At 40.5% G+C, this 27,041-nt stretch overlaps 2 protein-coding genes and 1 non-coding gene across 3 annotated transcripts in view; 1 reads left to right on the plus strand and 2 right to left on the minus strand.

Moving 5' to 3' along the window:
• Window positions 1-3,279, minus strand: part of LOC131991366 (echinoderm microtubule-associated protein-like 1) — a 14,246-nt gene extending 10,967 nt beyond the window's left edge. The window contains exon 1 of the mRNA XM_059356756.1: window positions 3,120-3,279. Coding sequence (XP_059212739.1) covers window positions 3,120-3,279 — 160 coding nt within the window. The remainder of the gene's footprint in view (window positions 1-3,119) is intronic.
• Window positions 3,280-9,728: 6,449 nt separating this feature from the next.
• LOC131991288 (bromo adjacent homology domain-containing 1 protein-like) lies at window positions 9,729-26,660 on the minus strand. Its single transcript, XM_059356638.1, has 7 exons — window positions 26,650-26,660; window positions 18,343-20,124; window positions 15,487-15,848; window positions 15,016-15,175; window positions 14,776-14,855; window positions 13,073-13,164; window positions 9,729-12,738 (listed from the first exon to the last, which is right to left on the minus strand). The coding sequence occupies exons 2-7, from the start codon at window positions 20,102-20,104 to the stop codon at window positions 12,549-12,551; spliced, it is 2,646 nt and encodes an 881-aa protein (XP_059212621.1). The 5' UTR covers window positions 20,105-20,124; window positions 26,650-26,660; the 3' UTR covers window positions 9,729-12,548.
• Window positions 22,527-22,598, plus strand: trnae-uuc (transfer RNA glutamic acid (anticodon UUC)). Its single transcript has one exon. It is a non-coding gene; the product is annotated as a tRNA-Glu (tRNA).
• Window positions 26,661-27,041: the final 381 nt, after the last annotated feature.

The following is a 27,041-nucleotide window of genomic DNA, read 5'->3' on the forward strand; positions in this document are numbered from 1 at the left end:
TACTTTATTACCCGTGTCTTTTTGTTATCTACTGCTGATTTTAATGACTTTTCTCTTTCTTGTTTCTGGTTTCTGTAGCACTTTGAGATTTCTGTATGAAAAGTGCTTTACAAATAAAATGTATTATTATTATTATTATTATTATTATTACCTGAACTAAAACAATGATTTCCAACCAATGTACCAGAGGGGATGCTTCTGCAGCGGCTTCATAAAGATTGTACAGTACCTCAACTCTTAAACAAATTATATTGTGATTTGATTAAAAATGAATATTCCCATAGAAAGTCAGCTATATACGTAACACCTGGGCACTATGTGACATGATAAAGAGATAATAGTCAGCAAGAAAAGTTAAACTGTTAAAGTACTGAATATAGGGTTAAATAGACAGATAAAGACAGAAATAGTTTTCTAAAAGTAGCATTAAAACATTTGAGATAGTACATTACAAGTAAGCCTAAAGATTAAATGGTTAAAATAGTTAGCTAAAAATAGAGGGCAAACCATTAAAGCACATTAGTGAGCTAAAAATCATGTAAAAAATGGTGTAAAAGTAATGAATAAGATGTAAGCTACAATTGAGGGATAAATGATTGAAATAACTGGCGAAAAAAATAATTAAAACAGTTTTAAAAAGTTAACTTAAATGAATGTGGTGAAAACAGCTAGCTACAGGTAATGAAAATATCATTAAGCTAAAATTAATGGATAAATTGCAGAAAAAGTTAAGCTAAGTAGCAATGTTTGCAATGTATTTTTTAAAATTTGGATGCTAAATTATTAAATAACAGAAATAGTTAGCTAAAAGTAACGTTAGGTACAGAATAAGCGATTGAACTAGTTAGCTTAAATAATAAGATGAAAGTAATGAAAATAGCTAACGTTAATCGCTTAAACATTGAGAAAAGACAAATGGTTGAGAATCTTTTTTTTAATAATGGTCAATAAATGTTCAAAATAGCAAAAACCAATAAATAATTGAAAGGTCCAGCCCCTACCACTCCAAGTTGTATAAACCTGAAAGCTTGACTAATCAAACATAAACACTGTTTAACCATATGATTTTTTAAACATTCAAAATTATATCTATCTTTATCGTTCATGTTAAATAACATCCAGTTTAATGTTAATTGAATTGATCACATTAGCACATTAGTGTTGTGTTGAAGGAGTGCTTGAGTTCCTGTGAAGGATGTGAAACATCAGAACTAAACTGTTGCATGAGCTTATAAAGCTTTCAGTTAAATGTCTACGAAGCCCAAAATATATTATTTCTATTTAAGATGCACATATGCAATATTAAAATCTCAGTTCTTGGGCAGATGTAACTCTTGTTTTTCCCGCTGACAGAGATGATCAGCTGTGGGCGAGGACTTTCAGTATAATTACTGGAGCATGCAGCCAGCAGTAATCTGCCTCTCATCGAGACGAGTGACTCTGTGTAGGCCTGTGATCTTCTGTTTCCCCTCTTGTCCTGGCCGTGACAACATCCTCGTGCCACCTCCACGCACCCCATATGGGATTGGGATTAGAATAGCACATAATCCCAGTGCTGTAAAAGGGAATTAGCAGCCCAAAGCTCAATCTCTGCACTAACTCAGCTATACAAAGAACAGGCAGGCTCCCTGGATGCCTTGCATGCAAATGTAAACACATAAACAAACACATGCATTAAGCCTATCTCAGCACCTCTGACTCACACACACATTCACACATGCACACACAGCCGGGACATCACTAACAGTTTTAAAATTCATATGCCTATTATACATCTTAATACATGAAGGCATAACTCCGGCATAGAGAAGCAGCGGAGTGTTTTAATCTCTGCTCGCAGATGGTGTTTCTTGAATGAAGGAACAGCATCTGTCTGCTCATATCAGCACCCTGCACGCTGACACATACAGGCCATGTGTGCACAAGCAATCCTTCAAATATTAGTCCACTGATACTAATATCCCTGAGGGGACGGGGCAATTCCCTAAATCTCCTCCGCCGAGGTGCATTCCATAACACCCACAGTTTGACTGTGTGGCATGTGAGACATCGGACAGGTATGCAGGTCCAGTGTTTTAGTTGCTTGTTCAAATAAAGCATTGAAAGTGAGTATCTATAGAGCTAATGTCCAAAAAAGACAAAAGGAATAAGACATATGGATTTTCCCTCACTATATTTAAGACGTTATTTAACAGGTTTATAGTGTAGTTAATATTTTTCATTATTTCTGCCCTGATGAGGTCAAAGCCTGTCACTATTTTTATCAAATATTGCCAAATAAATGAAGGCTGTTAATGTAACTTTCTCCTTCTTCTGTTAACGTGCATAAAGACAGTTTTCTTTTATGTCACCAGTTTGTTGGAGGCTTTAATAATCACAATTGAAATCACATCAAAAATGTGTTTCTAGGTTGTAGGATGTGAGTAATATTCCCAGAGGGCAACATGTTGATTAAAGAAACTCCTGTGAGACACACCTGTTGTGCGTTAGAATCTACAGCACACAAAATAAAATACTCATTCAGACTGTCATCATTGAAACAAGCTGATTCCAGCCAAGAATGACGCATGCAGAATGTCTGAATTTTCTCTTCTTTTTTAAACAGTGCTTATATCGAAAACAACTTTACTTTAATTAACTTTACATTTTTCTTGTTTTCTGGTCACAAATCAGAAGAATAAGTCTCATCAAACTTGTGCAATCTCATACATGAATGCACACCTGTTTTTTGTTGAATTTGTTAATTGTTTTTGTTATTGTCATTATAACTTGTTGATGTTATACATGTGTTTTTTCTATTATCAGTTTATTACTTTCTAATAACTATGAAATTCTAGGTGGAGGCTTTAAATAAGCCCATCTGGGTTTTCTGCCTCCCCCTGCACTTTACATTATATGTTATCTTTGTCATTTTATGTAATTCTAACTGTGCAAATAAAATAAAACTTAAAAGAATTACAGGAGGCGTATTTTGGAGTTTTATGTGCACAGGTTTTAAGATAAACATCTCTGTGAATTGAACATTTTAAACTTGTTTTTTCAATGCTTACACCAGCAAAGTTGCGTTCACCTTCATTGTATTGTGATAAACTGTTTACTATGGTAACCCAGCTCTGTACCTGTCATGAAGTCAGTGTCTGGTGCCAGCAGGGAGTCACTGTGGTAGCTCTCCTTCAGCGAGGGCCTCCTCAGCAGGCCGTGGGCCGTCTCCTCCATCCCCAGACCCTGGTCCACCAGCTCCTCCATGTGTGAGTCCTCTTCCTCTATGCCCGCTGCCATGGCCCCGCCGGAGTGTGCCCGAGTGCTCCTGTGTGCTCCCTCTAAGACTCCTACGGGCTAATTCACCTTCCCTGAAGCACCAGTGGTCACCACCCTCCCTCCCTCTCCCCCTGCTGTCCTGTGAGGAGTGTGTGGAGGGTGCGGGAGGGTGATGTCACTCAGAGGACAGATTAAGGACCTGGTAAGCCATCTGAAGCTCAGCGGAGGACAAGACTATGGGAGAAGGAGTCCGTACAGTGTGTATGTGAGAGTGTGTAGACGGGGACAGGGAGGCCTCAGACTGGGAAAACATCTTCACATTAAAGGCCCCAAAATAACTTCCTGGGAGATAAGCTGCAAACATAAAGCAACTGCTTCAAGGAAACGATGAGTAACAATTACCGATCTGTGTGCAAAGAAAACACACACTCAAAAAACAGCAGGGTGCAACCACGCAATTTGCTGTTGCATGCAAAGTTGCAGACAAGCACACAATTACACTCCCAAAAAGAGCTTACATCAGGCTGCCATCCGGTGTGGCCAGCCCTGGTGCACTGTAAGGATGATGAGATTCTCAGATTAGGGAGCAGAACTTGATTAATTATAGTCATCAAGAGGACAATAAGCCGGACGTGGTAATTAGACCAACTGAGAAAGACAACAGGAGCAGATGAAAAGCCAGTTAGGCGATTGTGTCAGGGTCTCCCCCAGTGTAAGCTGGCTTTCTGTCTATTTTGCATTCGCTGGATTGATTCTTTCTCCAGCAGATGCTTCTCTTTGCTGATCTGTCAAAGCTTCTCTCCATCTCCCAGAATATATAAAATGCTTTGCACTGCATTTCTTCTCTTGATGTTTCACAAAATCATAAATGCAAATGAAAGATAGTAAAAACACCGTTGCATTGCATAATCAAATGTCAATAGCCCCTGTATATTAACTTTAAAGAAGACATATTATGCTCATTTTAGATTCCCATTTGCATTTTACTAGATCATGTTCCCATGCTTTGATCATAAATTTTTTTTTATATTTTTCTCAAACTGTCTCTCTGACTGTAACTGTATTCTGTTTTTCAACCTGGCTCTTTAAGGCCCCCTCTGGGAAAAGCCCAGTTTGCTCCAATTTTTCAGTATTTCCAGGTCCTCCACTTCTGTGCTCGTCTCGGCACCATCATTGCAGCCGGGGAATTATCAAGCCCCCTAGAAGAGCATAGGTGCCAAACTGTGGAATTACAACTTCCAGGTCTGTCATGTGATGCTGTGAAGCCACAAAAGACTTTCTCCCATAAACTTACAGTGGGGATCATCATCAAAACATCTGAAACAGTGAATACAGTTTTTTGAGCCTTACACCCACTGAAAAATCTCTTGTTTCACTCTCAGAATTTGATCAGTCTGAGAACATTTGGAAAGTCTGGAAGAGCATGCACAATTGAATTATTCCCAATCGTGTTAGTGGATAACTAAAACATGAAAAAAAAAATGTCTTGCTTAATATGCCCCTAAATAACTTTCATAGAAATGAATAGGGACCTATCTTTAACGCTGTATCTCTTAATTCATCAATGTCAATGAATGTAACAACACTTCTTCCCGTGGTTGTGACATCACACTCTACGGAGGTCCTGACAGCTTTGTGCATTTCTCTGTGGACTGAGGATAGATACTTTCACTGTACTTACACAGCCCATAGATCTACTTTATAATAAATAAACAAAGACATAGAATTCTCTGTTTGGATAATATGGGACTTTTAATAAATATAGAAGCAGAGTTTCTGTTCCTTTCATCCTCTCTTCTCTTAATTTCCTTCTCTTCACACATTTTTGTCATCTCACCCATAGTCATACTTCCTGTTATGTTGAGATGTAGATATCCTGTCAAATTCAAATGCACCAAATTTGGACATTACAGCTGTCTAGATAGACGGGCGGACAGACAGACACTTTATTAATCCCGTCCGTAAGTGAAATTGTTATGTTACAGCAGCATATACAGCAATAGAAGGTATAAGATTAAGAAGAAAAGAATATGAGTGGAAATATATAGTTGTATAAAATGGAAATACCTTAAAAGTACCTTTAATTTATATGTGAGTAAGGACCTTTCACCACTACTTAGTTGTCTCATTGAGTGCCATTATGTTTTTTGTTTTGTGATTCATGTGTGACTTGGCTGTTATAACACTGCAATTTCCCATTAGGATTAATAAAGTATTCTCTCTCTTTTTCCATTTGTCTGTCTGTCTCCCCACTTAATGTGAGAGCACTAACATACAAGGTTAGAGACTGATATTTTAATTGAATGTGAAAAAATTACTTCTAGTAGTAAGAGCATTTGAGGTGAAACACAAGTGTTTGTAAGATAAGTAATACATGTGATCTTCATGAAAAAAAGGCATCTCTATTAAGAGGATTAAGACAAAAATCATTTTTGAGCCGATGTGGTTTAGCCACAAGCTAAACAACAGATTTTCAGAAACTACAAGACACCTATTAAAGGAAACTTCAAACAGCCATGTTGGCCTCACAATTCTTTTGTTTTAAGCTTTTCCATTTGTGTATGCCAAATAAATTAAAATTAGAAAAAAGTGTGGGTGTTAAAAGTGATATGTGAAGACAAAATGCTCCACCTGAAGATCAACACAATGAAATCTCACTGTGCTTTTACCCAACAGCAGGCTCCTGTACACCACCAAGCAGCCAGTAGTCTCACAGCAGACTGTCACACCTGAGAGGTCAAAATGTGCAGCTAGTTATATTAATATTAGACACTAATCGTCCGTGATTTCATTAAAAATTTATATTCCCACATTGAACACTTGTGATGTGATAAAGAGATAATAGTCAGCAAGAAAAGTTAAACTGTTAAAGTACTGAATATAGGGTTAAAACAGACAGATAAAGACAGAAATAGTTTTCTAAAAGTAGCATTAAAACATTTGAGATAGTACATTACAAGTAAGCCTAAAGATTAAATGGTTAAAATAGTTAGCTAAAAATAGAGGACAAACCATTAGTGAGCTAAAAATCATGTAAAAAATGGTGTAAAAGTAATGAAATGTAATGAAAATCTCACTGTGCTTTTACCCAACAGCAGGCTCCTGTACACCACCAAGCAGCCAGTAGTCTCACAGCAGACTGTCACACCTGAGAGGTCAAAATGTGCAGCTAGTTATATTAATATTAGACACTAATCGTCCCTGTGTAACAGACACTAAAGACCTGTGGTGTGCTGGACAGTCCTAATGCCCTGAGGCCTGAACAGGGATAAAGGCCAGAGACAGATAATGAGTCTGCTGACAGAGGACATGTGTGGAGAGAGAAACATGGTAGAGGGACAGGAGAAGGTTGAAACCTGTCTCCTGCTGTTTGAAAATTAACACACGACCATGTACTGTATGCCATTTGGTGTTTAAATGAAAAGGTCAAAGAGGGTTTGACCCTGACCCGTGCATGCTGCCTCACTGCTGACCTCCTGTGGAGATTGTACAACATGACATTTTTTTTGCTGGAGGGACTTCACAGACTTCCTATTAATCACATGCAGTGAGAACAGCTAAAAAACACAGAAGGTTAGCAGGACACTGGAGTTAATGTAATAAAGAGCCACACACAGAATTTTCACAAAGGACTTAAAATTTATAAATATTCTTTCAATGGAACATTAAATCAGTAGGGATGTTATATAATTCTTCCAAAAAATCCAAGAGATTTTCAGAGAGCATGACAAAGTGACAATAATCTGATACACACGTTGCTTCTCTACTCCAAAAATATCTAGACTTTTAACTGTATATCCCCCGTTTTTTCCAAATATATCAAAATATATGTTGACAATAAGCATCAATACAGACCACACAGAAAGCAGAATCTCATGGGTTGGTCGGGTGCTTTTGTTTTTTTGACTCATGGAGTGAACACACTTCCTGTGTGGCATCAGTAAAGGTCACTCAGTGTTTGACCCCTACTACTGCGGGCGCCCCTTCGTACGCAGACTCCTCCCGAGTGCAGGCCCTGCCTTGTTGTCATGGCAACAAAGGATGCAACTGTGTCCATGCAAAGCTGCTAGGAAATTAAATCACATAAATAAGAACATACAATCTAGTCCATGCTTTTTTGCAGGGCTGGCCGGCACTTGGGAGGATGACTCATGGCGACTTCCTTTACTGACATTTATTCATCTCCTTTTCCAGGAAGCTCCTGCATCACTAACCCAGAAGATAACGATGCAAGAAAAGAGGACAAGGAGAGGAAGCTTTTCAGCAGATTTGGGATGTGGCCATTAGACTGTCTGCACACATAGGATTTCTGCCCTCTAGGGGACAAACACAGTCAATGCACATCTGGGAGAAAGGCAACGGTGGCCAGCTGATTTGACCAGAACTCCTTAACTTCCTCTCAGCATACTAGAACACCTTGTAGTTTTAATGACTTAGATAAGGGACTGTATGGAAATTATCAGGGTCGGGAGGGGGGCTAAATGTTTTTTTTTTTTTTGTAAAAAAGCAAGGCCCTCCAGAGAAATATAAATATATTTGGACTGTCCCACTGGCTTATAAAAACCTGCAATACTCTCCTCTCACTATCTCAAAATAACATTGCAAACGCCTACTCTGTTGGTGCAGATACTGTCGAGTACTGCAGAATGAATTTTTTTAAAAATTAATTCTGGGTTGAGAAAAAGTAGAAACACCCTTCCTAGTTTTCTCAACAATCACTGGACCAAACTGAGCCTGACCTGACGGGTTCAGACTGGGTCAGGCTGTCATTTTTCAAAATTACCTCAGGCTTCAATTGGGCTTTTTAGGATTTCGAATCAGGTTGGAAATATGTCCCAAAGCCAGTGTTTGGACTTGGGTCGGGATTAGATAGAAACTTTGCAGGTTCTTGACAGGTCGGGCCTGATTTTTGGGGGGCCGATCAGAGCTCTTATATAGACAGCCCTCCCTTTTAGCAAAAAATAAAAGCATTTCTCACCGCCCCCCACTTCACAGTCATTTCCATACAGTCCCTAAGTCCTTAAAGAAAACCCTCTCTAATATTGGGCTAAATTTAGAAAAGGGAAACTGGTCTAAGATCAGTGTCTGAGGGGATCTTCCACCTGGAGCCCAGAGGACGTCCCGTCCTGTCTCAGGTGTACCGTCTCTTTCTCTCCCCTAATAGGACGATCAATAACAGCTCAGGTGACCATGTTGCCACGGCATTCTCCCAAACGTCACACTTAAGGTCAGTCAGGTTAGGCAGGAGAGCTAGAAACCGTCTCTTCCCACAGGTCTCAAGTCAGATTTGACTTTAATCTCAAAGGGGAATCAAATCTGTCTGTGATTCCACTTCTGCTCCCCCGTCTGCCAGGGTGTGCTTTGGTCTGGTCTCCACCCCAACAACTAAATGATATAAACTAAACAACATTTACATCTCTGTCAACAACCGCCACTCAACCATTTAATTTCTAAACTTATAAGTTACAAATAAACAGAAATCATTTCTATCCTGGAGAGCAAAGAAACAGGATATAGTTACTCAATTAGACACATTATTTCCAAATAAGTTAAATCGAAATCTTAATATATTGTATTGTTTACTCCATTTAAATATTTTTTTTCTTACTTTAAATATAATTATTACAGATCTTGCAAAAATACTACACTGTGCATTGGCTGTCTGCTTGTTTAAAGAGTGCCCGGTGCTTCCTGGATTCAGATATGTACACTTCATTAGAAATCGCCTGGAAGGGAGTTTCTCACAGCCTGTTATCTACAACCTCAGGTCATACGACGGCATCAAGTCCCTTCATTCTCCTCTTTCTTTCATTTGGTCAAATCTCAATTAACGCTGTGATGACTTCAAACTAATTTGAAATAAAATAAAAAATAATGCATATTCTTTTACTTGAAGTTCATTTTTCAAAAATAGTAAGTCTAAAAATATATTGCATATGCCATCTTAGGAAATCGACATAATAAAATATTCTTAATAAGGAGAAATTGTAAAGTAGGAGAATATATATTACCTCTTTGAAGAATCTGGGCGTTAATAGAAATACAAAACCCAATCATCAGGATTTCATTTTGTTTCAGGTTAGGAGTCATGCTGCTCGAATAGAGAAAAGATGGCTTTAGAGAGTTGAAAACGTTTATCCAATGTTGAAGATCGGGGCGTTTGCAGTGTAGGAAAGCAATCGGGAACTCTTTCTGTCTTTAAAGGTACACACACTCTGACACTACTCATTTTCTGAGCGACAGTAAAACACTTGCAGGTTAAAAGGCAATGAATGAGTGTGGCTGAAATCCAACATGACTCAATTAAGTATCGAACACCCTCCCACGCATCCCCCCTCCCCCTCCCCCTCCCCCTCCCCCTTTCAATCCAAATACACGTCTAACATGGTGCTACGTTTGTCTGCACAGCGCGTCAGGCCTCTGCCCAGATGCCTTTTTCAAATCTAATCACATTAACAGTGTGGATACATACATATATATACTGTATATTTATATAAGTATGTCAGCTGTTTGAGAAATCAAATGGAATGACTCTAGTAATATATATATACTGTATATCTTCCATGGGATTCAACAGGTTGTGCATCAGGTAACAACACGCTGGCCGACTCCTCTACTGGTGAAGAAATATACAGTTTGCACTGAGAAAAAGCAGCCATGACATCCGTACGGTTTCCTTCTCTACCAAACACGCACACATGCACATAAATGATACACAGTATGTTCCCCCCGGTAAGATATTAGTAGCTGGAACAAAAAAGAAAAGAAAGTTGAATGTGTTTGTTGTAATTAAGGAATGGATTAGTGCAATATAATAAAGGGAACGAGGACAGAAGTGCTGACGAGGAGGAGGAGAAGTGCGAGGGAGGAGACGGGGACTCTGGCTTGTGTGACATCCTTTGGTTTATCTTCAGGGGGAGGAGGGGGAGGGGAGGAAAAGAACGGGTGTGGATGTAGAAATAGAACGGGTAGAATAGGCATTTCTGTGACAACACCAGCCACTCGTGCACAGCAGATGGATGACATGATGAATGAGTAGTGTACTGTGTTTCTAACCACTTTAGAGCTGCAACAATGAGTAGATTCACTGATTAGAAGATCAACTGGAAATTATTCTGCAACTTTTATGATAACTGGATGAACATTTTAGTCATTTCTTAAGCAAAAATGCCAAACATGACCCAGTCGCAGCTTGTGAAATGTGAGGATTTGATGCATTTCTTTGGGTGTAGGTCTGTTGGTTAAACAAAACAACATAATTAAAAGTGTCACCTCTGGCTGTGGGAAATTATACAGCACAGATTCACTATTCAGCAGCACCTAAAGGTAACAATAACAATAACTAAATAATTCATGTAATACATCAGCAATTTCTGGAACATTTCTGCATACAATGTGTTAAAATGACTAGACCTACGTATTTTATTTGGTTGACTAGTGTATGGTCATTATCCCATTTTGTCATTTTAATCAAGGTGAGTGACATCATATTTCAGCCAGAACATCAAAAATTGACTTTTTATCTAATTTCAAATCATCATTTTAAGATACATATTTGGATTTCGGTAGTTATAACTATATATTGAAAGATGAGGGATTTTAGCCACAAGCTGAGCAAACTGAGCAGCAGCCGTCTGCTGAACAACATTGGAGAAGCACTGATTTTTAAATGTAAAACAGATTTTTTCAGTGTTTTACCGGTTAAAATCAGCTGGTATGTTTGTTTTGGAGAGGAGGAGGTTCCTGGTAAGAACTTCCTGAATGATTACCACTAATGAACCCTAACTGCTGATGACAGAAATGGTGGTTAAGACAGAAACTCCCATGATCCTATGCCACTTTGAAACATCACTAACCTTGCTTTTGTGCATTCAATGATCTGATGAAAAATGGCTAAACAGTTATGAAAATACTCATTAGTTGCAGCCCTTAACTGGTGTATTGTCCAGTGATCATGTCATAGCTGTCAGTAGGTTTTTTTCTTAAGATTACAGCACACCTGTTCTATCACTGTGTAGCTGTTTGAGGTGACACTCTCTGCCTAAAGCTCTACCTGCAAGTCATAAGGCAAGTCACAGGGAACCGCTAAAAAAATGAGGAAAACAATAAAAAAACAATGATGGATGTCCCTCGTCTTGATAAGCCTACAGGGCTCAGGAGCGTCTCAACTCCCCAGTAAGGGCTCTCTCCGCTGGACCGTCAGAAGAGCCTCTCTAGAACAAGGCTTCTTCAAGCCAGGACTGTTGTGGAGATGAAGGTTAGTTTGACAATGTGTCTTTTCACTAATAAGATCAGTGAAATACATCAATAAAATCTGACCAAAGCTTTAAAAAGCCCTGTTCTAGAGTGGAGTTTGGTAAGGAAAAATCTCTCACAAACCCCCTTCAGGTACAGTATTTTAGTTTGCGCAGAGCATCACTCGAGATGAAAATGTTTCTGTCAGTGTCAGTGCGCTGTGGCACACAGGAGAGAGGACGGGCAAAGAGAGCTCCGCTTCCTCTAAAGCTGCTTGTTTGGTTTGATTGCCTGAAAGCCTCCTAAAAAACCATCACACATACCCACATTTATCCATTTATCCACACTGACAACACTCGCTCTCCCATTCTCTCTCTCACACACACGGAAACACACGCACACACACACACACACACACACAACTGAGACAAACTCAAATCAGGAGAAATAAGACGACACTCTCCATTAGCTGCTCCTTCACCCCGGCTGGTTGAACACCGTTAACATTGAGCTGACAGTGCAGCGCTTGTGTTCCCCGGAAGCACCTTAGCTCCGGACCATTCCTGAGCCATTGGCTTACAAATGGAACAAACATGATTGTTGTGCTAAGATGCTTTGGGGGAAACGCGGTCCTGACAGTAGCCCAGTTCAGCCTGGTGTTCAGCATTCCTGGCAGGCGAGGGGAGGAAGGGGGTGGGGGGGGTGCACACAAGCCTCCACGTCACCTCAGAGTGTCGTGGAAGCTGAAAAATCCAAGCTGATGAATGAATTCTCCCTTCCTCGCTCTTCCAAAGCAGGAAATAAAATTCACCTATCACATTGTAACCCCTCTGTAGTCGACTAAAGGGATCTGTGCTTCTTAATGTGTCAAACACTTTTTGCTTCATCTGTCCCTCTCCACACACCAGCCCCACCCAATCCCCCCTCCCTGATCTTGAGCGCCCCCAGCAGAAAAGACAGGGGTGTTCAGTCCTTCAGCACCCCGCCGCCTCTGTGCAGGAGTGGTGGGGGGCTGTGTTATGATTAATTCATGGGTGCCACCACCCTTCTACCCTCTACTGCAGGTTCTTCAGGATGCGTCCGAAGCGGAAGTCGTAGACGTGCCGGCAGAGATACACCAGCTCGGGGTCGACGTCTGTGGGCACACAGCGGTGGGAGGGGGGGGCGAAGTCGGGTCGGCAGGGCACCATGCTGGCGCTGCCAGGTGGGGCGTTTTCGGCACGCCGCTTCACCAAGGCACAATATCTAAAAGAAACAAAACAAAGGTGACACTCTGAGTGTGAGAAATCAAACCCAAAATCTGTTTTATCTGCATGCTAGTGTACCTTTCTTTGAAAATAACCAGCAACTGAACTAGGATTTGCAAATGTTGTCTCAGAAAACGCTCCTGACCTGGTGTTCCCTCGATTCATTAACAGCTGCAGTGTCACCGATGTGCGATAAGATAAGAAAAACAGGCTTTCATATATCGCAGAAGCCGTAGTGATTAAAAAGGAACAACTCTTAAAAAAGACTTTCTAATGTCTATCACTGGGGTGTATTCCTCTGTGTGTGTGTGTGTGTGTGTGTGTGTACTTACCTACAGTACTGGGCTAGTGGGAGAACATAGCATCTGTCTTCTATGCAGGCCACACTATTTTCATCCTGATGCCGAGAGGCGAAAATCTCATTCTGAAACCAACAGTGGGTGTACAATGTCACATCAACACTCTAGTGCCGGCTGAGGGCTGAAGAAATGACAGCACTTTTCAACTGTGTGCACAGAGGAGAGTGTAATTGTTCGTGTGCAATGGATCAGTGAATCTTTGTTTCCTCGTTACATGCCGCCACCCTGCTCTGCTCAACACATGGCGGAGATATCCGTTGTGAATAGAAACATGAGTAGCGTTTCACTTTCTAACAGTGAAATTTCTGTCCTCTCTTACTCTTTGTTTGTGCAGCGCTGGGGTGGCAGAGATATCATCATTTGGCATTGTGGTTACATTAAAGTGCTACCCAACTTTCAACAGTTTCAGGGCTGCTGAGGGGAAGATAATAATGTCTCCGCCAGCACTGACTGTTTGTTCACCTCCTTGCACATTCTTTTCTAACCTATATAAGGAAACCTCGTTATGCATTATCTCTTACTTATAATTAACAAATAATAGACAATTACAGAATTTCTTTTAGAGCACACCAATACATGTGATGGAAGTAATGCAATGGAAATCTTACCACCCACATGCACACACATTATACCAAATTTTAACAGATAATGTGAAAGCACAAGGCTGCACCAGCAAGCTATGAAGAACTTAATGTCTTTTCTGTTCATAATTTCACTTGCTACAACTTTTAATTGTCGCTTTAGCATTATATAAGCAGCACTAACAATAAATGTCACCACAGTATTAAGAAAATTAACTGAAAATTCTTTAGTTCCTTTATGCCATTAGAAATATATTACAGTGTGATCTATTGTACAGTTAATCACTATATCGGCTTTGTCTGCGTAACATTTTTAATCCAAATGTTTTCTGCGAAAAAACCCTACGGTGCTCCAAATTGTTCAATATTCAATAAATCAATGACACTATGAAATGAGAAATCATTTGAATATTTACAGTAAAAACATGTAATGAACCATGACTATATTAAATTGTTAAAAGTCAGCTCACACTTTCTTTAAAGCTCATGTGCATTGTAAGCACATCTTTAAGACATTATAAAGCATTTTTAAGGCTTAATAAAACTTTTTTTTTAATTTTGTCATTTTTATTTAATTCCAGCTGTTTTGTTTTTATTTTACATGCAAACAGAAGCAACTGTCAGTCACACTGGCTCTGCCCTGTTTGACTTGGCAGACAGTCTTTGAGATGCAAATAGCATTGTGAACTAAAAATGCTGTTTTAAAATAGCTGGAATGAAATAAAATGAACCTCAAGAAAAGAAAAATAGGATGAAATAACATTTTTATTATTTATTATTTCACACCTTCATGGTTATATTACGCATTTTGTCTGCATCTTTTCATATGATTCAATTAAGTCATTAATGTTTTTATTTTATTTTGGGGCTTAACAAAAATGTGACAATACTAATTACATCATTGCATGTTCATTAAAATAATCACATAAAAAGTATGTTCATAATTTTAGGTTGATGTAAATGTAAATTACCTGTCCAGATCTCCACATCATACATTAATGTACCTATTTTTTTGTTTTTAACAGAACACACACAGTCTATTAGTGTGCTGTTACTGTATTCATGCAAAACTGTCATTTGACCAGTGAGCCTCACCTCACAGTGGGTGCTGGGATCTCGGCCTCCCTGTGTGTGCTCAGGTCGGTAGTACCAGAAAAGACTCATCATCAGCTCTCCTGAGGAGGCAAATTGAGACACACACACACACACACACACACACACACACACACACACACACACACAAACATGCACACAAGTAAACAATCTTGGCCATATGTCCCATATGTCCCTTCTTCCATCCTCCATATCTATCCATGATCTCCTCGCCTCCTATACCTGTTTTGGGGTCCTCCCACAGCGCGGATATCTTGGCAACATATGGGAGAGATTTCTTCCTGGGGCCCGATCGTAGCAGCACAGTGTCTCTGACATGTATCACTTCCCCGTCCCTCTCCACTCCTTCATAACACTGCCGCAGGGCCGTCTCATCCTCTCCCTGAGACAGACACATCCACATGTAGGTATACACACCGACAAGGACAGATATAATTCTCATTATAAAGACAAAAAAGGAATCTGTCACACGAAGCTGTGTGGTCAAAACACAATTATCTTTTCCCCTTAGAGCTGATTTTTTTTTTTCCTTCTGCCAGGCAGCTGCGTGGATGCTACAGTTTCTACAAGCAGGATATTATCAGGTGGAGAAATAGAAGAGAAAAAAGCCTCACTAGAGAGACAACAAGACAAGAAGTTCTCTAATCTCTTGCTCATCTTTTCTACTCAGAAACACCCTCACAAATAACCTACCGCAATAAAGACTTCCCTCTCCGTGGGCATTCCAACAGGCCGCCAACCGTTGGTGGCACGTCTGCGGCTGACTCTCTTTTGTTTGGTGCTGCTGAGGGTTGGCAAGGGCGCCGGCTGTTTCTGGGGCTGCAGCCGTGTGCGACCCATGGACAGGGAGCCGTTGGAGGGCTCGTTGCTCTGCGGGCATTCTGTGGCCAGTTTTAACCTGGCCTGGGGCTGGTCTCGCCCAGACAGGGGGGTCAGCAGGTGGGGTTTAGTCTGGGTGGAAGAGGGCACGCTGGATAGAGGGCAGCTGGAGATGGGCAGGGAGGGGGGAACCAGAAGGGAGGGGCTGTGGTCACCCTGAGGGGAGGAGTAGCCCTCTGGAAGAGGAAAGAGTGGAAGTCACACTTTTAATAAGACAGAAATAAAGATTAAATGTGCATTTAAAAACCCAATTTTTTCCTACTGGGCTTATATCCTGTAGGACATCACATAAATGGCTCTGAAAAAATTTTCATAAATATGGGAGTACTACAAGCAAAGAGAGTGATAGCTCTAACGTGGAAAAATATTGGCAAACCAAGTATTACGCATTGGTTCAAAGAAATGTCTTTATGTTTACCATTAGAAAAAATTACATATACTCTAAAAGATAAACAAGAAATATTTCAGAAAATATGGGGGTGCTACATCCAGTATATTAAGAACAAAGATTTATCTGATGTACTGTGTGAAACAGCGACAGCATAATTTTTCCCTGTACAGGACCAGAATCATATGCTGCATCCTGAAGATTGCTTTATATCATCTGTAAGAACTCTCATGGACTCAAGTGCTCTTATTGAATGTACCCAATGTTTGTATAGCGTTTGAATATGTTTGTCTATGTACTTTGTATATCTATGTAAAAACTCTAATAAATATATTGTTGAAAAAAAAATGTGCATTTAAAGCTGGAATACTAAATGAAACAATCTTTTCTTACAGACGATAACTTCAATTCATAAGCAAAATTGGTAACGCTTTATATTAAGGTTCTTGTAATAACCATTAATTAACAAGTAATGAGACCCTTGTAAGTCCTTACAAGATGCTTATTAACATTATTGTGTGTTTATAAGCTGATATAAGTGTTAATAATGGCATTACAAACACCCTTGAACCACCCACTATGTCTTTGCCATGACTTTATTAATCTTATTTTGTTTGCTTATTGATATTAAAATATACTTTATTGCTCATCTATTATAAGTTAACTATGCTTTTTGCAACTACCGGATCTAAAGCGAGAACAATGCCTTATTACTTGTTAATTAATGGTTATTAAGGACCTTATTATAAAGCGTTACCGCAAAAATTTTTTTGCTTTTCTCATGTTAGCTAGCAGTTGCTGCTGTTAAAGGCACACTATGCAGGATTTGTTGCTCACTGTTTATAAACAACACTCAAACTTGGCCCCTGGTCCTAAAAAGCTCAACAAAAGTAGAAGTAAAACCTGGCTTAACTCTCGTTTTGAAACAAGCTTTATCTGTTTGGTGTTTCACCTCACTATCATTGTGTTTTCTCTGCGCTGTGTCTGATTTTTTTGTAGCTCAGTGCCCAAAGGATGATGCCCAGAAACATCCCAAGAGCAGCGAAATGTTAAGAGAAAATGCAGGCAATACATGAACTCTGCAGATACAGGAACTACCACACACAACTCATAACTGATTATTGAGAGGGATTACTTTTCGAATCTAAATTGTGGGTAACAATTTCAAAAAGTCATTACAGTCTATAATGTAATATAAACATACTTATAATGCATTATAATATGCTTATAGCACTTTTTAATTACAATTATAGGCACTTTTAAATATTCACAATGCTATAACAATAATTGATAACAAATTAAAACATTTTATAATGACTTATACAGCCTTAATAATAATAATAATAATAATAATAATAATTAATAATAATACTTTATAACTGCTGCTCACTTGCTGACATTGTTTTTGAAAGGCCAGGTCTATAATGAATTATAAATGTTTATTTGCCTTATCCCTTAATTAGCCCAATAATCACATTATACTGTATTATAACACTGATTATAGTACATTAAAAAATATTATAATGTGCTACATTGAGAACTATAATATTGTAAGATCCTTGCAGAAAAGGTCTGTAAGTGAACAACAATTATGAAATATTATGATACTTGACCTCACATCATTACAAAATGCTTTATAATGGATTCTGATTATTTTTATGAATCATTGTGAATAGTGCCTCTAACCATAATTATACAGAACTATAAGCATATTATAATGCATTAAACCAGGTTAATAACGCCTTATCGATACAGGCTTTCTATAAAGAAATACCATATATTGTTATTTAGTGAAATCCTGCATAGTATAGCTTTAAGCAAAAGTTACATAAAATCAGCATACTGCATGGTTCCCCTGTATTATCAACTTAAAAAACAACCTGCAACCTTTATCTTATTCATCAGTCCAACTATATATAACACAATTGTTATGGAAAATATTACATATGAGCCATGAGCTCCTTATCATGGAATATCTAAGTCAGAGCCTCAAGCTATGGATACTTTCAAAGCTCATATCCACAAAAAAAAGAGACAACAAAAAACAGAAATGTTCCCACTTGTTGGGCCACACAGCTAGCCTGAGGCAAGCATTTAACAACAAAGGACGCTTTAGTTCTTTAGTAACACTTCGACAACATTGGGATATGGGTTTCTCTCAGTAATAAGAGCTTAAGATGAGCACTGGGGTAAATACCTGCTCCAGATCGAAAATGCTAAATGTTGTTGTTTCAGGTTTTGAATGCCCAAAATTACTTTCAACTATCTCCATTTCCACTCACCTGTTTTGATGCTGTGTGTGCATCCAGTGCATCCAGTACTGAAAGAACAACCCCTGCTGGTGACAGGAGGCATGGCTCTGTAGGTGTAGCCACTGATCCCGCAGGCGTCACCATAGCAGGGTGAAGTCACCGAGTTGCAGAAGGCGGGGTGGGCCAGCCCCGAGCCGTGGGACACCCGTGAATCCAGCAGCTTGGATCCAGTCATCCGATTAGGGCATAGACTGGAGGGGGCAAAGTTCAGAGGTCGCGGGGCCAGGTTCGCTGACGTTGTTCCAGTGTGTGTCGGGTGGGCGATGTGAACGTAGTAGCTGGAGAAGCAGTGGTCGGCCGTGCAGAGGCAGGGGTGGGGGCTGAGGGTCAGAGCCGTGTGCGGGTGGGAATGCGTCAGGGACGGTGAGGTTACGAGGCACTCGCGCTTCACAGGGGTCATGGCTGAGTTAAGGGGCTGATCGTCCGACTCTCCGTAGGGCTGCTGGCCCAGGAAGAAGGCCAAGCGGTGGCAGTATTCCACTGAGCCCTCGGGGGGACAGCAGTAGTATGGGCTCAGTTCGGTCTCCAGCTGCTCTTCCTTCACTTGCTTTAGCGGGTACGCTAGCATGCTGCGGGACTGGTAGCCTGGTTTGGTCAGTCGATGTGTGCAGGTCTCCCAATCCACGTTGGGCTCAAAGTCCGCCTTCTTCTTACAGGCTGTGCAGCCACTGTGCGGAGGCGAGACCTTCTTCCCCTTCTGCTTTTGTGAGCGCCCCTTGGGTTTGAGTTTGACCCTGGAGTGCTGCTTTGGGGTTGAGACCGCTGCAGGAGCCTTGCAGTCTGATGTGACAGTAGCTGTGGGTGCAGTCTTTACTCTCTGTTTACTGGTAGCAGAGGAGCTGGTTAACTTCAGCAACGCTGCTGCGTTGAGTCCCGCCAATCTTCTGGGGGCGGGGGCATCCAGACTCTCAGGACTCATTCCCCAGCTCTCTGCTCGCTTGGCTTTGGCCTTCTTGACCTGTTTAGAGCTTTGGCACAGTTCAAGTTTGTGAGACGTAGAGGCTTTACTGACGTTTCCTCGTGAGGCCTTCAGACCTCCAGGGACAACGCTCCTGGTTGGATTTGCATCCAGAGACATCCCTCCATTCATGGGCTCTTCCTGTCTCCTGGCCTGTTTAGCTGCAGCCTGAGGGTCAGTAGCTCTTTCAAGCAGTAGACTGTTCACTGCCTCAGCATTGAGGGAAGCCAGTCTGCGCTTGCGAGGTTGTGGGACATGAACACACTCGCTATGACTTGGGCTGCTTGACTTTGATTTGGTTTTTGGTAACGACTTTGCCCCTTTTCTGTCACTGCTTTTCCCTTTTTTGGGTTTGAGAGATAAATGTCGGCGTGGATCCTTTCGCACTCTTTCTTCATTATTTCTCTCCTGTTCTCGAATGCTTTCCTCCAATCGGGTGAGGAGGACGTGACAGCTGAGCCCCTCTCCATCAGAACTACCAGCCCTCCCACGCAAAGGATACGACTTCCTGTCCCGTTTCTTGTCGCGCCTTCGGTCGAGTTTTCTGTTCTGATCTGATTTTTCTGTCCTCCCTCTCTTGTCATTCACCTTCTTGGCCATGACTTTTCTTTGTTGGGGGATCTCACTTATCTTCTTCGTCCTCCCAAATCGAAGTGAGCGCTCGGGCCAGGCGTCACCCATAGTTCCACCATGTGGCCAAAGAGGACAGTTGTCCCACCACTCAGCAGTACGGACGCTCTGCCTGAGGGAACCCTTCTGCCTTGCGTGAGTCATCACATGCTTCTCCACAGGGCCTAGAGATAAAAGACCGACAAGTGGTCAAAACTTTGTTTCACCATGTGCTACAAATAGGGCTGGGCGACATGGCCAAAATCTTCAATCTCGATAAAAGGTAATTTAACACAATTACACTTTCAATTTTAAGATGATTCATTTTCAATTTAAACCTCCTTTTTTTTACATTCTGAATGCTATGCCATTGTTAGACTGTTGAGTGATGATACATAAGGATAAAAAAATGGTTTTACAACTTCAAAAGAGATAGATACACGGTATCATGTGATATAACTGTGATAAAACTACCAGATTTTTCTGGAATGTACCACATATACATTTACCACATATGGCCATATACTGTATATGGTAATTCATTTTCAGAAATACAATCATGACACATCACACTATGGTTTGTTTTCTGGTTATTTTGTTTTTAAGGAAACATTTTTGGCCATTTTCATGCTTTATGAATGGCAAAGGGACCTGGGGCAGGTCCGCTGCTACAAGGACTCAGCCTTAGTGGCATATGCTCTACCAGTGAGCCATCAGGATGCCCTGCTTTCTGGTAATTCAGTAAATAATTAGTCTATATGAAATAACCACATGGTAAAGCCTACTTTCCTTTGCCAAGGATCAGAATTTTGTCTAATAGATGTAAATCGCAGTTTGGCTGCTGGGTTGTCAACATTGCACTAGAAACATTATAGAAAAATAAAGAGAATAATAATTTTCTAACAATCGTTTTGATTACATATCATTGTCATACATTGTCATATCGCCCAGCCCTACTTACAATGTTCATAAGTGACAAAATAACGAGCAGGGATCTAAACAGTAGAACACGTTACTTAAAAACAAAGCTTTTAATTGTACCCATAGAGAGCCAGCCCGAAACATGTTGAACATATTGCACCATCTTTACAGCTTTTGTTTTATTATAATCACAGAGAGGACGTTAAGATCAGCAGGCACCACAGTCTCGCCATTTCCTAACAGATTGATGGTCAGGGGAGACACTCAGGGAGTGGTAAAAGGTGTATTATGGACCAAGTAGGGACCGTTAACATTACTTGAAACATTTTTTATTGTCATGACTAAAAAAGAGACAAAGCTGGGAGGGCTTTTGTGGTGTGGAAACGCTGAGGCACAAAGAAAATGAAAGCGAGCAACGAGACACAAGCATAACAAAGATATCGACTATCTTACATAAGCCTTCGGTTTAGATATAAACACAACAACGTCTGATGCGATACATAAAGAAGTTTAATGATGAGTAAATTCAGACGAATGGTTTTGTGATCAGCCTGAATTGATTTGATCATAAGACGAGCACTCAGATATCATACTGTTGCTTGTGATCCTCTCACATCCTCTGTGTGTGTGTGTGTGTGTGTTTTATGTAGCATAGAGGAAACTGATGCACTTTGTCATTCATTCACTGCCTTATCACCTAGTGTGCACACAGCATGCAAATAACAGCTTGTTAAGGCCAATTGTTTAGTCTGGGGAAAATCTCAAAAGCTACAAGTTCAACTGAGGAAAATGTGAAAAATAAACAAGACTGCTTAATGCCTAATCAAACAAAGCATACTTATTAGCAAAAATCAAGATATCCATAATAATGCAGAGAAAGGGGATCTCATGCATACAGCTCTGACACAACATACTGTGAAAACTCCCTGAGCTCACTGTGAAATCATTTTGCAATTAAAAGCGATTGGCAAAAATAATTAGCTTGGGAGTATTTGAAAAAACTGCTCCCTGAGCTCATGTTAAACTGCAACATAAACAACCAATAAATGACTTACAGTATGTGTATGTTATAGCCATTGTTCTTTAAATAATGTCCATACAGAGACTGACTTTACTTAAGTATTTAGGGGAATGGCAACACAGTGTATTTTTACACTGGAGCTTGAGTCATAAAGATTTATAGTCTGCCTAACAAGATGGGTAAACTTGTAAAGATGTGCATTTAAAAACTGTACAATCTGCACCACAGAGAAAACTCCCTACAGCAAATACAATAATAAATGTCCCGCCATTCAACTTTCCTTTTATATACTGAATGGAGGGTTTTTTCCAACTCACAAGAGCTTCTTGTCCTACCTCATTACTTCCCTTAATTAGCTATAATCGGTTAATGAAATCCCCTCTTAAAGAGGAACTAAATTATTATTTCTTCACTGAACACATAATCACATAGATTCTTGTTAGCATATGTTAATACAGGTGATTTTTTCCAATAAAATCGGGTGCAATAAAATGATTTTTTTTGGCTCAAAACCAGCTCGTCTCTGCTGGGATTTCAAAAGATGCATTTGTGGCCTCTTCCTGTCCCTGGTGAAACAGGCAAGACTCCTATATGTATGATGTTGTATGTGGTTCTAACATTTCCCTAAAAAACTTAATATCATAGTCCCATATGGTCTAGCGGTTAGGATTCCTGGTTTTCACCCAGGCGGCCCGGGTTCGACTCCCGGTATGGGAACTACCTTTTGGGGCAGTCCGTGGCCTAGAGGTTAGGAATCGGGCTGAAGTGCCCTTGAGCAAGGCACCTAACCCCCTTGCACAGCTCCCCGGGCGCAGTAATGTGCTGCCCACTGCTCCTTGCATGGTGTGTTCACTTGTGTGTAAAAAAAAAAAAAAAAGGATGGGTTTAATGCAGAGGTTGAATTTCCCCATTGTGGGATTAATAAAGTAATCTTCTATCTTCTTCTTCATCATAGCAACGCTAAAGTCAAGACCAGGTCCAGTCGAGCCAGAGTCAAGACTAAGCCTAAAGGCATGAACAAGTCAAGACGAGAATCCAGAGCTAATCGAGACCTGCTCAAGACCATTATAGGTAATAGTATCTTTGCAGTAAAGGATTTAGAATGGACAGAATAATCTGTCCATGAACATGATTGATCTATCTTCTAACATCAAACTAATCTAGCGTTTCATGTTGGTAGAATCAGCCAACCACGCAGCGTTCTGGACAGCTGATCCCAGATCAACTTGACCAGTAGCCGAACCTGAGACCAAGACAACTCCCAGTCCAACAAGACCAAACTTGAGAACCACACTCAAAACCAAGGCCGGACTCCGGCTACGGCTCTGTATCATGGTAATGGTAGAGCTATCAGTTTATCAGCAGGAAAAGCAGCCATCCCAGGTCTCATCACAGTAAGCTTTTTAATTCTGTGTGGAGCTGTACTTTGAGAGTTACAGGCCAGAGGCTTCTGTTCAGACTAGCACGTCTGTGTGCGGCTCTGATGCTCGATGCAGATTCCTCTGCAGAGTGAATTCATTCACGACGGGAGATTTTGGCCCAACTGTCGACTCATAAACAATCGAAGCCCGTCAAGACTTTTCAAACATGTTTGATTTTGTCTGACTGTGCTTGTGCAGCGTGAAGGCGGCCCAAGACTGAAATGTCAGAGTGATCCTGGCCGTAGCCAATACAAGTGTAGCTCCAGGGGTAATGAAAGTAAAGTACAACTTCCTGAACTACACTTCCCATTCTTTAGTGTTTCCAAAGGGAAATAACATCCTCAACCTCAGAAAACACTTGTGATTTAAATGCAAGAAAAAGTTTTTAATACCTTGAACAAAAAAAAGGAAGTATTTTAATGAGGTCATCATTAGGTAGTGTGTGATTCTCTCATCTTTGTCCTCCGTCTCTGCCCTGTCATAGGACTCTAACTCTAGGCTGTGCTTCTCAGACAAGATGTAATCCATTTTGCAGTGTGACCTTGCCCGCTGAGACTGAAATTCAATACCAGAATGACACTACAATCCCAAAACTCTGAGGTCTTTCTCTTCTTAATTCCAGAAAAACTCTGCCAAAGAATCCAACAAATTAATGATTGAAATCACCTCAGCAATCAGCGAAAAAGCCTCTATTTGTATGATGACTAAATGCAACTGTGACATCTAACCAATAACCTGCATGTTGCTTTTATCACAGTTGTTTTTAAATCACAATCAACAAATCATTTTCCACTAACAGCGGTGCTGAGAAGTGTAGGTGGGGGGAAAACTGGAGGGAATAACCTGAGAGATATTATCTCATGTGGTGGCGTTCTGGACGAACAGCAATTTAGCTCTTTAAACACAGTTAGGCCTGGTGATCCTCAGGAAGTAATCTCACATTTATGGGAAGATCAATGACCCTGCGCTCCATCTCTAATTGGTTAGAAAACAGATCATGAGCTCCTTTCAGAACACCGGGCACACCAGGATACTTTTCTATATTTATGATAAGGCTTGCAAGATCTCCACAGGCTCTGGAGACCATGTGTGTAAAACAGAACACCAGAGTGGATTTAAATAATAATTCAACAGAATCATCAGGAAACACAAACTGACTGATGGAATTCAATAATTATCTCCTCCATTAATCTTTTTTGCACACTGCGAAATTGCAGGTAAATATTTCATGCACTAGCCTCCAAATTCGACTATAAGCATGCTATAAATATTAATAAAACAATAGGGAATTCAAAAGTAAAATCCAACAGTGTGTCACAAATAAGACAAACAATAAGTTACTATTAGTGACAAAAAATGAGATTCTAAATTATGTCAGTCATCATAAAGCAGTTATCATAAACATAAACAACATAAATTAAGAGTCATTTTAAGAACATTACATAGACATGTTTGTATCAACAGGTCAAAAGCTCCTCACTATTTGGTATAACACGCCATCATGTTGTTGTAAACAGATATGAAGACATGGCAGGTGTTTATCTTTATTAGTAACTAAAACCTCCTTATATAAATGGTCCAGAACTATATAAACAGTTACCGAATGTCTGATTACACAATCTAACATGTTTTTTGATCAAATACATACATAATCATATGTCTTCAGTCATTTTAAATGCATCACCTGCGAATGATTTCACTTGATAGTTTCACTTTATTTAAGGTCCCTTTTTTTGATAAATAATGCTTTAGGGGTGAAGTTCAGGATTTAAAATGGTTTATAATCTATTTAGGACCAGTGGTGACTGATTGTACATATTTGTTAACATTCATAAATGCTTTAAAATTGTCCTTATATCTGTTTACAACTATACTGTAGTGTGTTATAAACTCTTTTCTCTAAGGGATTGTACAGAAGTTTAACATAAGCAAGGCCCACCACAGTGTATTTCTTTTTTTCTTTGAACCCTAACCCTGACTTACAAAAAACTCCAATACCATCCCCTCAATATTGGGAAAATTACAGTGAGAGGACAGCCACTGTCTTTTTATGTTGCTCTTGGTTGACATTAACACTGCAATATTTTTTGCTTTACAATAAATCAAATAAATGCAGCCTTATCTGAAATGTACCTTTGTTTAATTATTTTTAAATTCACACCTTCCCCTTTTTCTACCCCATACCACCTCTAATAATTTTCATACTATCCCTAATTGTTGATTTTCCCCGTGAAATACTGAATACCTCTAAAGCCTCTTAAATTAGTCAAAGACAAATCTGAGATGGGGGAAAAAAACACTTTTTCGTGCAATTGCTCACAACTTAAGTCCGCCTTAATCCTATAATTTATCACAGGAGTTCACAAATAAAGAATCGGCTTCATTTTAAGGTCTCACAAGGCAACAAAAAAATCTTCATAAACCACAACATGAGCCAACCGGTAAGCAACATGTAATACACCTTACCGAAAACAACTCCAACTCAGCTCCAGATCACTAGATAACACTACCTGTGCATGATGCAACCATAACCACCACATCAACAAATATTACACCTGTAATAAACACCTCATCCACTTGTTTTTTCAATGTTTCTCCTTTCAACTTTCAGGTAGAGCCGAAACACACATCAAAAATAAATAACCAGCTGGGTAATGTAGCCCATTGGGATCGGATTGAGGAGGCTCTTATTTTACCTTTTCCACGCCACGAGCGGGCACACACGAGGTGCTGGCATGTTGAGCGTCACCAGGACGAGATAAAAGACGACAAGAATTTCAAACATTAGGTCACTGTCTGTGTTTTTTTGTTTGTTTTCTTCACAGACTTGCACCGCAGCCTTGAGCTTGATCCACAACACCATCCGCTGGGATGTGGAGGAAGAATCACACATGCCTCCCTTAATGCACACATTTAGACAACATGCGTAAATATATAGAGACAGTGGCCGAGCGATACAGTAGGATGGGATACAGTACAGCTTGACGTAGCTTGCCCATCTGAAGTAGCCAGCCAGGCTCTAAATATGGGCTGGAGAGGGGAGGGGGGCTACCCGAATACACACACACACACACACACACACACACACACATACACACCAAGCAAAAATAAAGGGCAGTCACCCCTCTTGATCACATTTTCTAACCGGATTGTGTTCTACCGACACGGTGGCTGTTGTGATCCCGGTCCTTAGTTGAGACCTGGGAGGATCTGGCACGTAGCAGCAGCCCTGTGTATCGCTTCTGGTGCACGAAGCGAAAAATGGGTTCTGCGCTCCTCTCTGGACGGCTGGGCAGTCGGAACAACTTCAAACATTCAGGGCAAAAAAAATCGAGCTGGTAACTTACGGCTCTCCGACACGCTTCCTCCTGCCAGTCGGGAACCGTCGAACAAATCTGCGGGTGAAGGAGGGGGGAGGAAGCCGCCGGACTGGTGCGATGGCAGAGCTCCGTAACTGGGAGAGCTGGGGAGGAGTGGAGAGAGGACGGTCGGTGGCGCTGCCTGCGAGATGTGTGTGCTCTTCCTGGTTGGGCTTCCACCGATTTGCACAAAACTTAATCTGAACCAATTGCCATACGGACCAGCCTCGCTTGACACCCCCGTCCTCCAATGACGGACAAACAGCTGTTTATTGTGAAAGGGGGATAAGAAACTAAATATTTGCAGGATCCGAGCTAACTTGCTTCCACTCCATTAAAACGCGGCGCTACATCACGGCCGATGGATGTTACTGCCCCCC

The sequence above is a fragment of the Centropristis striata genome, chromosome 18 (genome assembly GCF_030273125.1).
Source record: "Centropristis striata isolate RG_2023a ecotype Rhode Island chromosome 18, C.striata_1.0, whole genome shotgun sequence".
Taxonomy (NCBI): Eukaryota; Metazoa; Chordata; class Actinopteri; order Perciformes; family Serranidae; genus Centropristis; species Centropristis striata.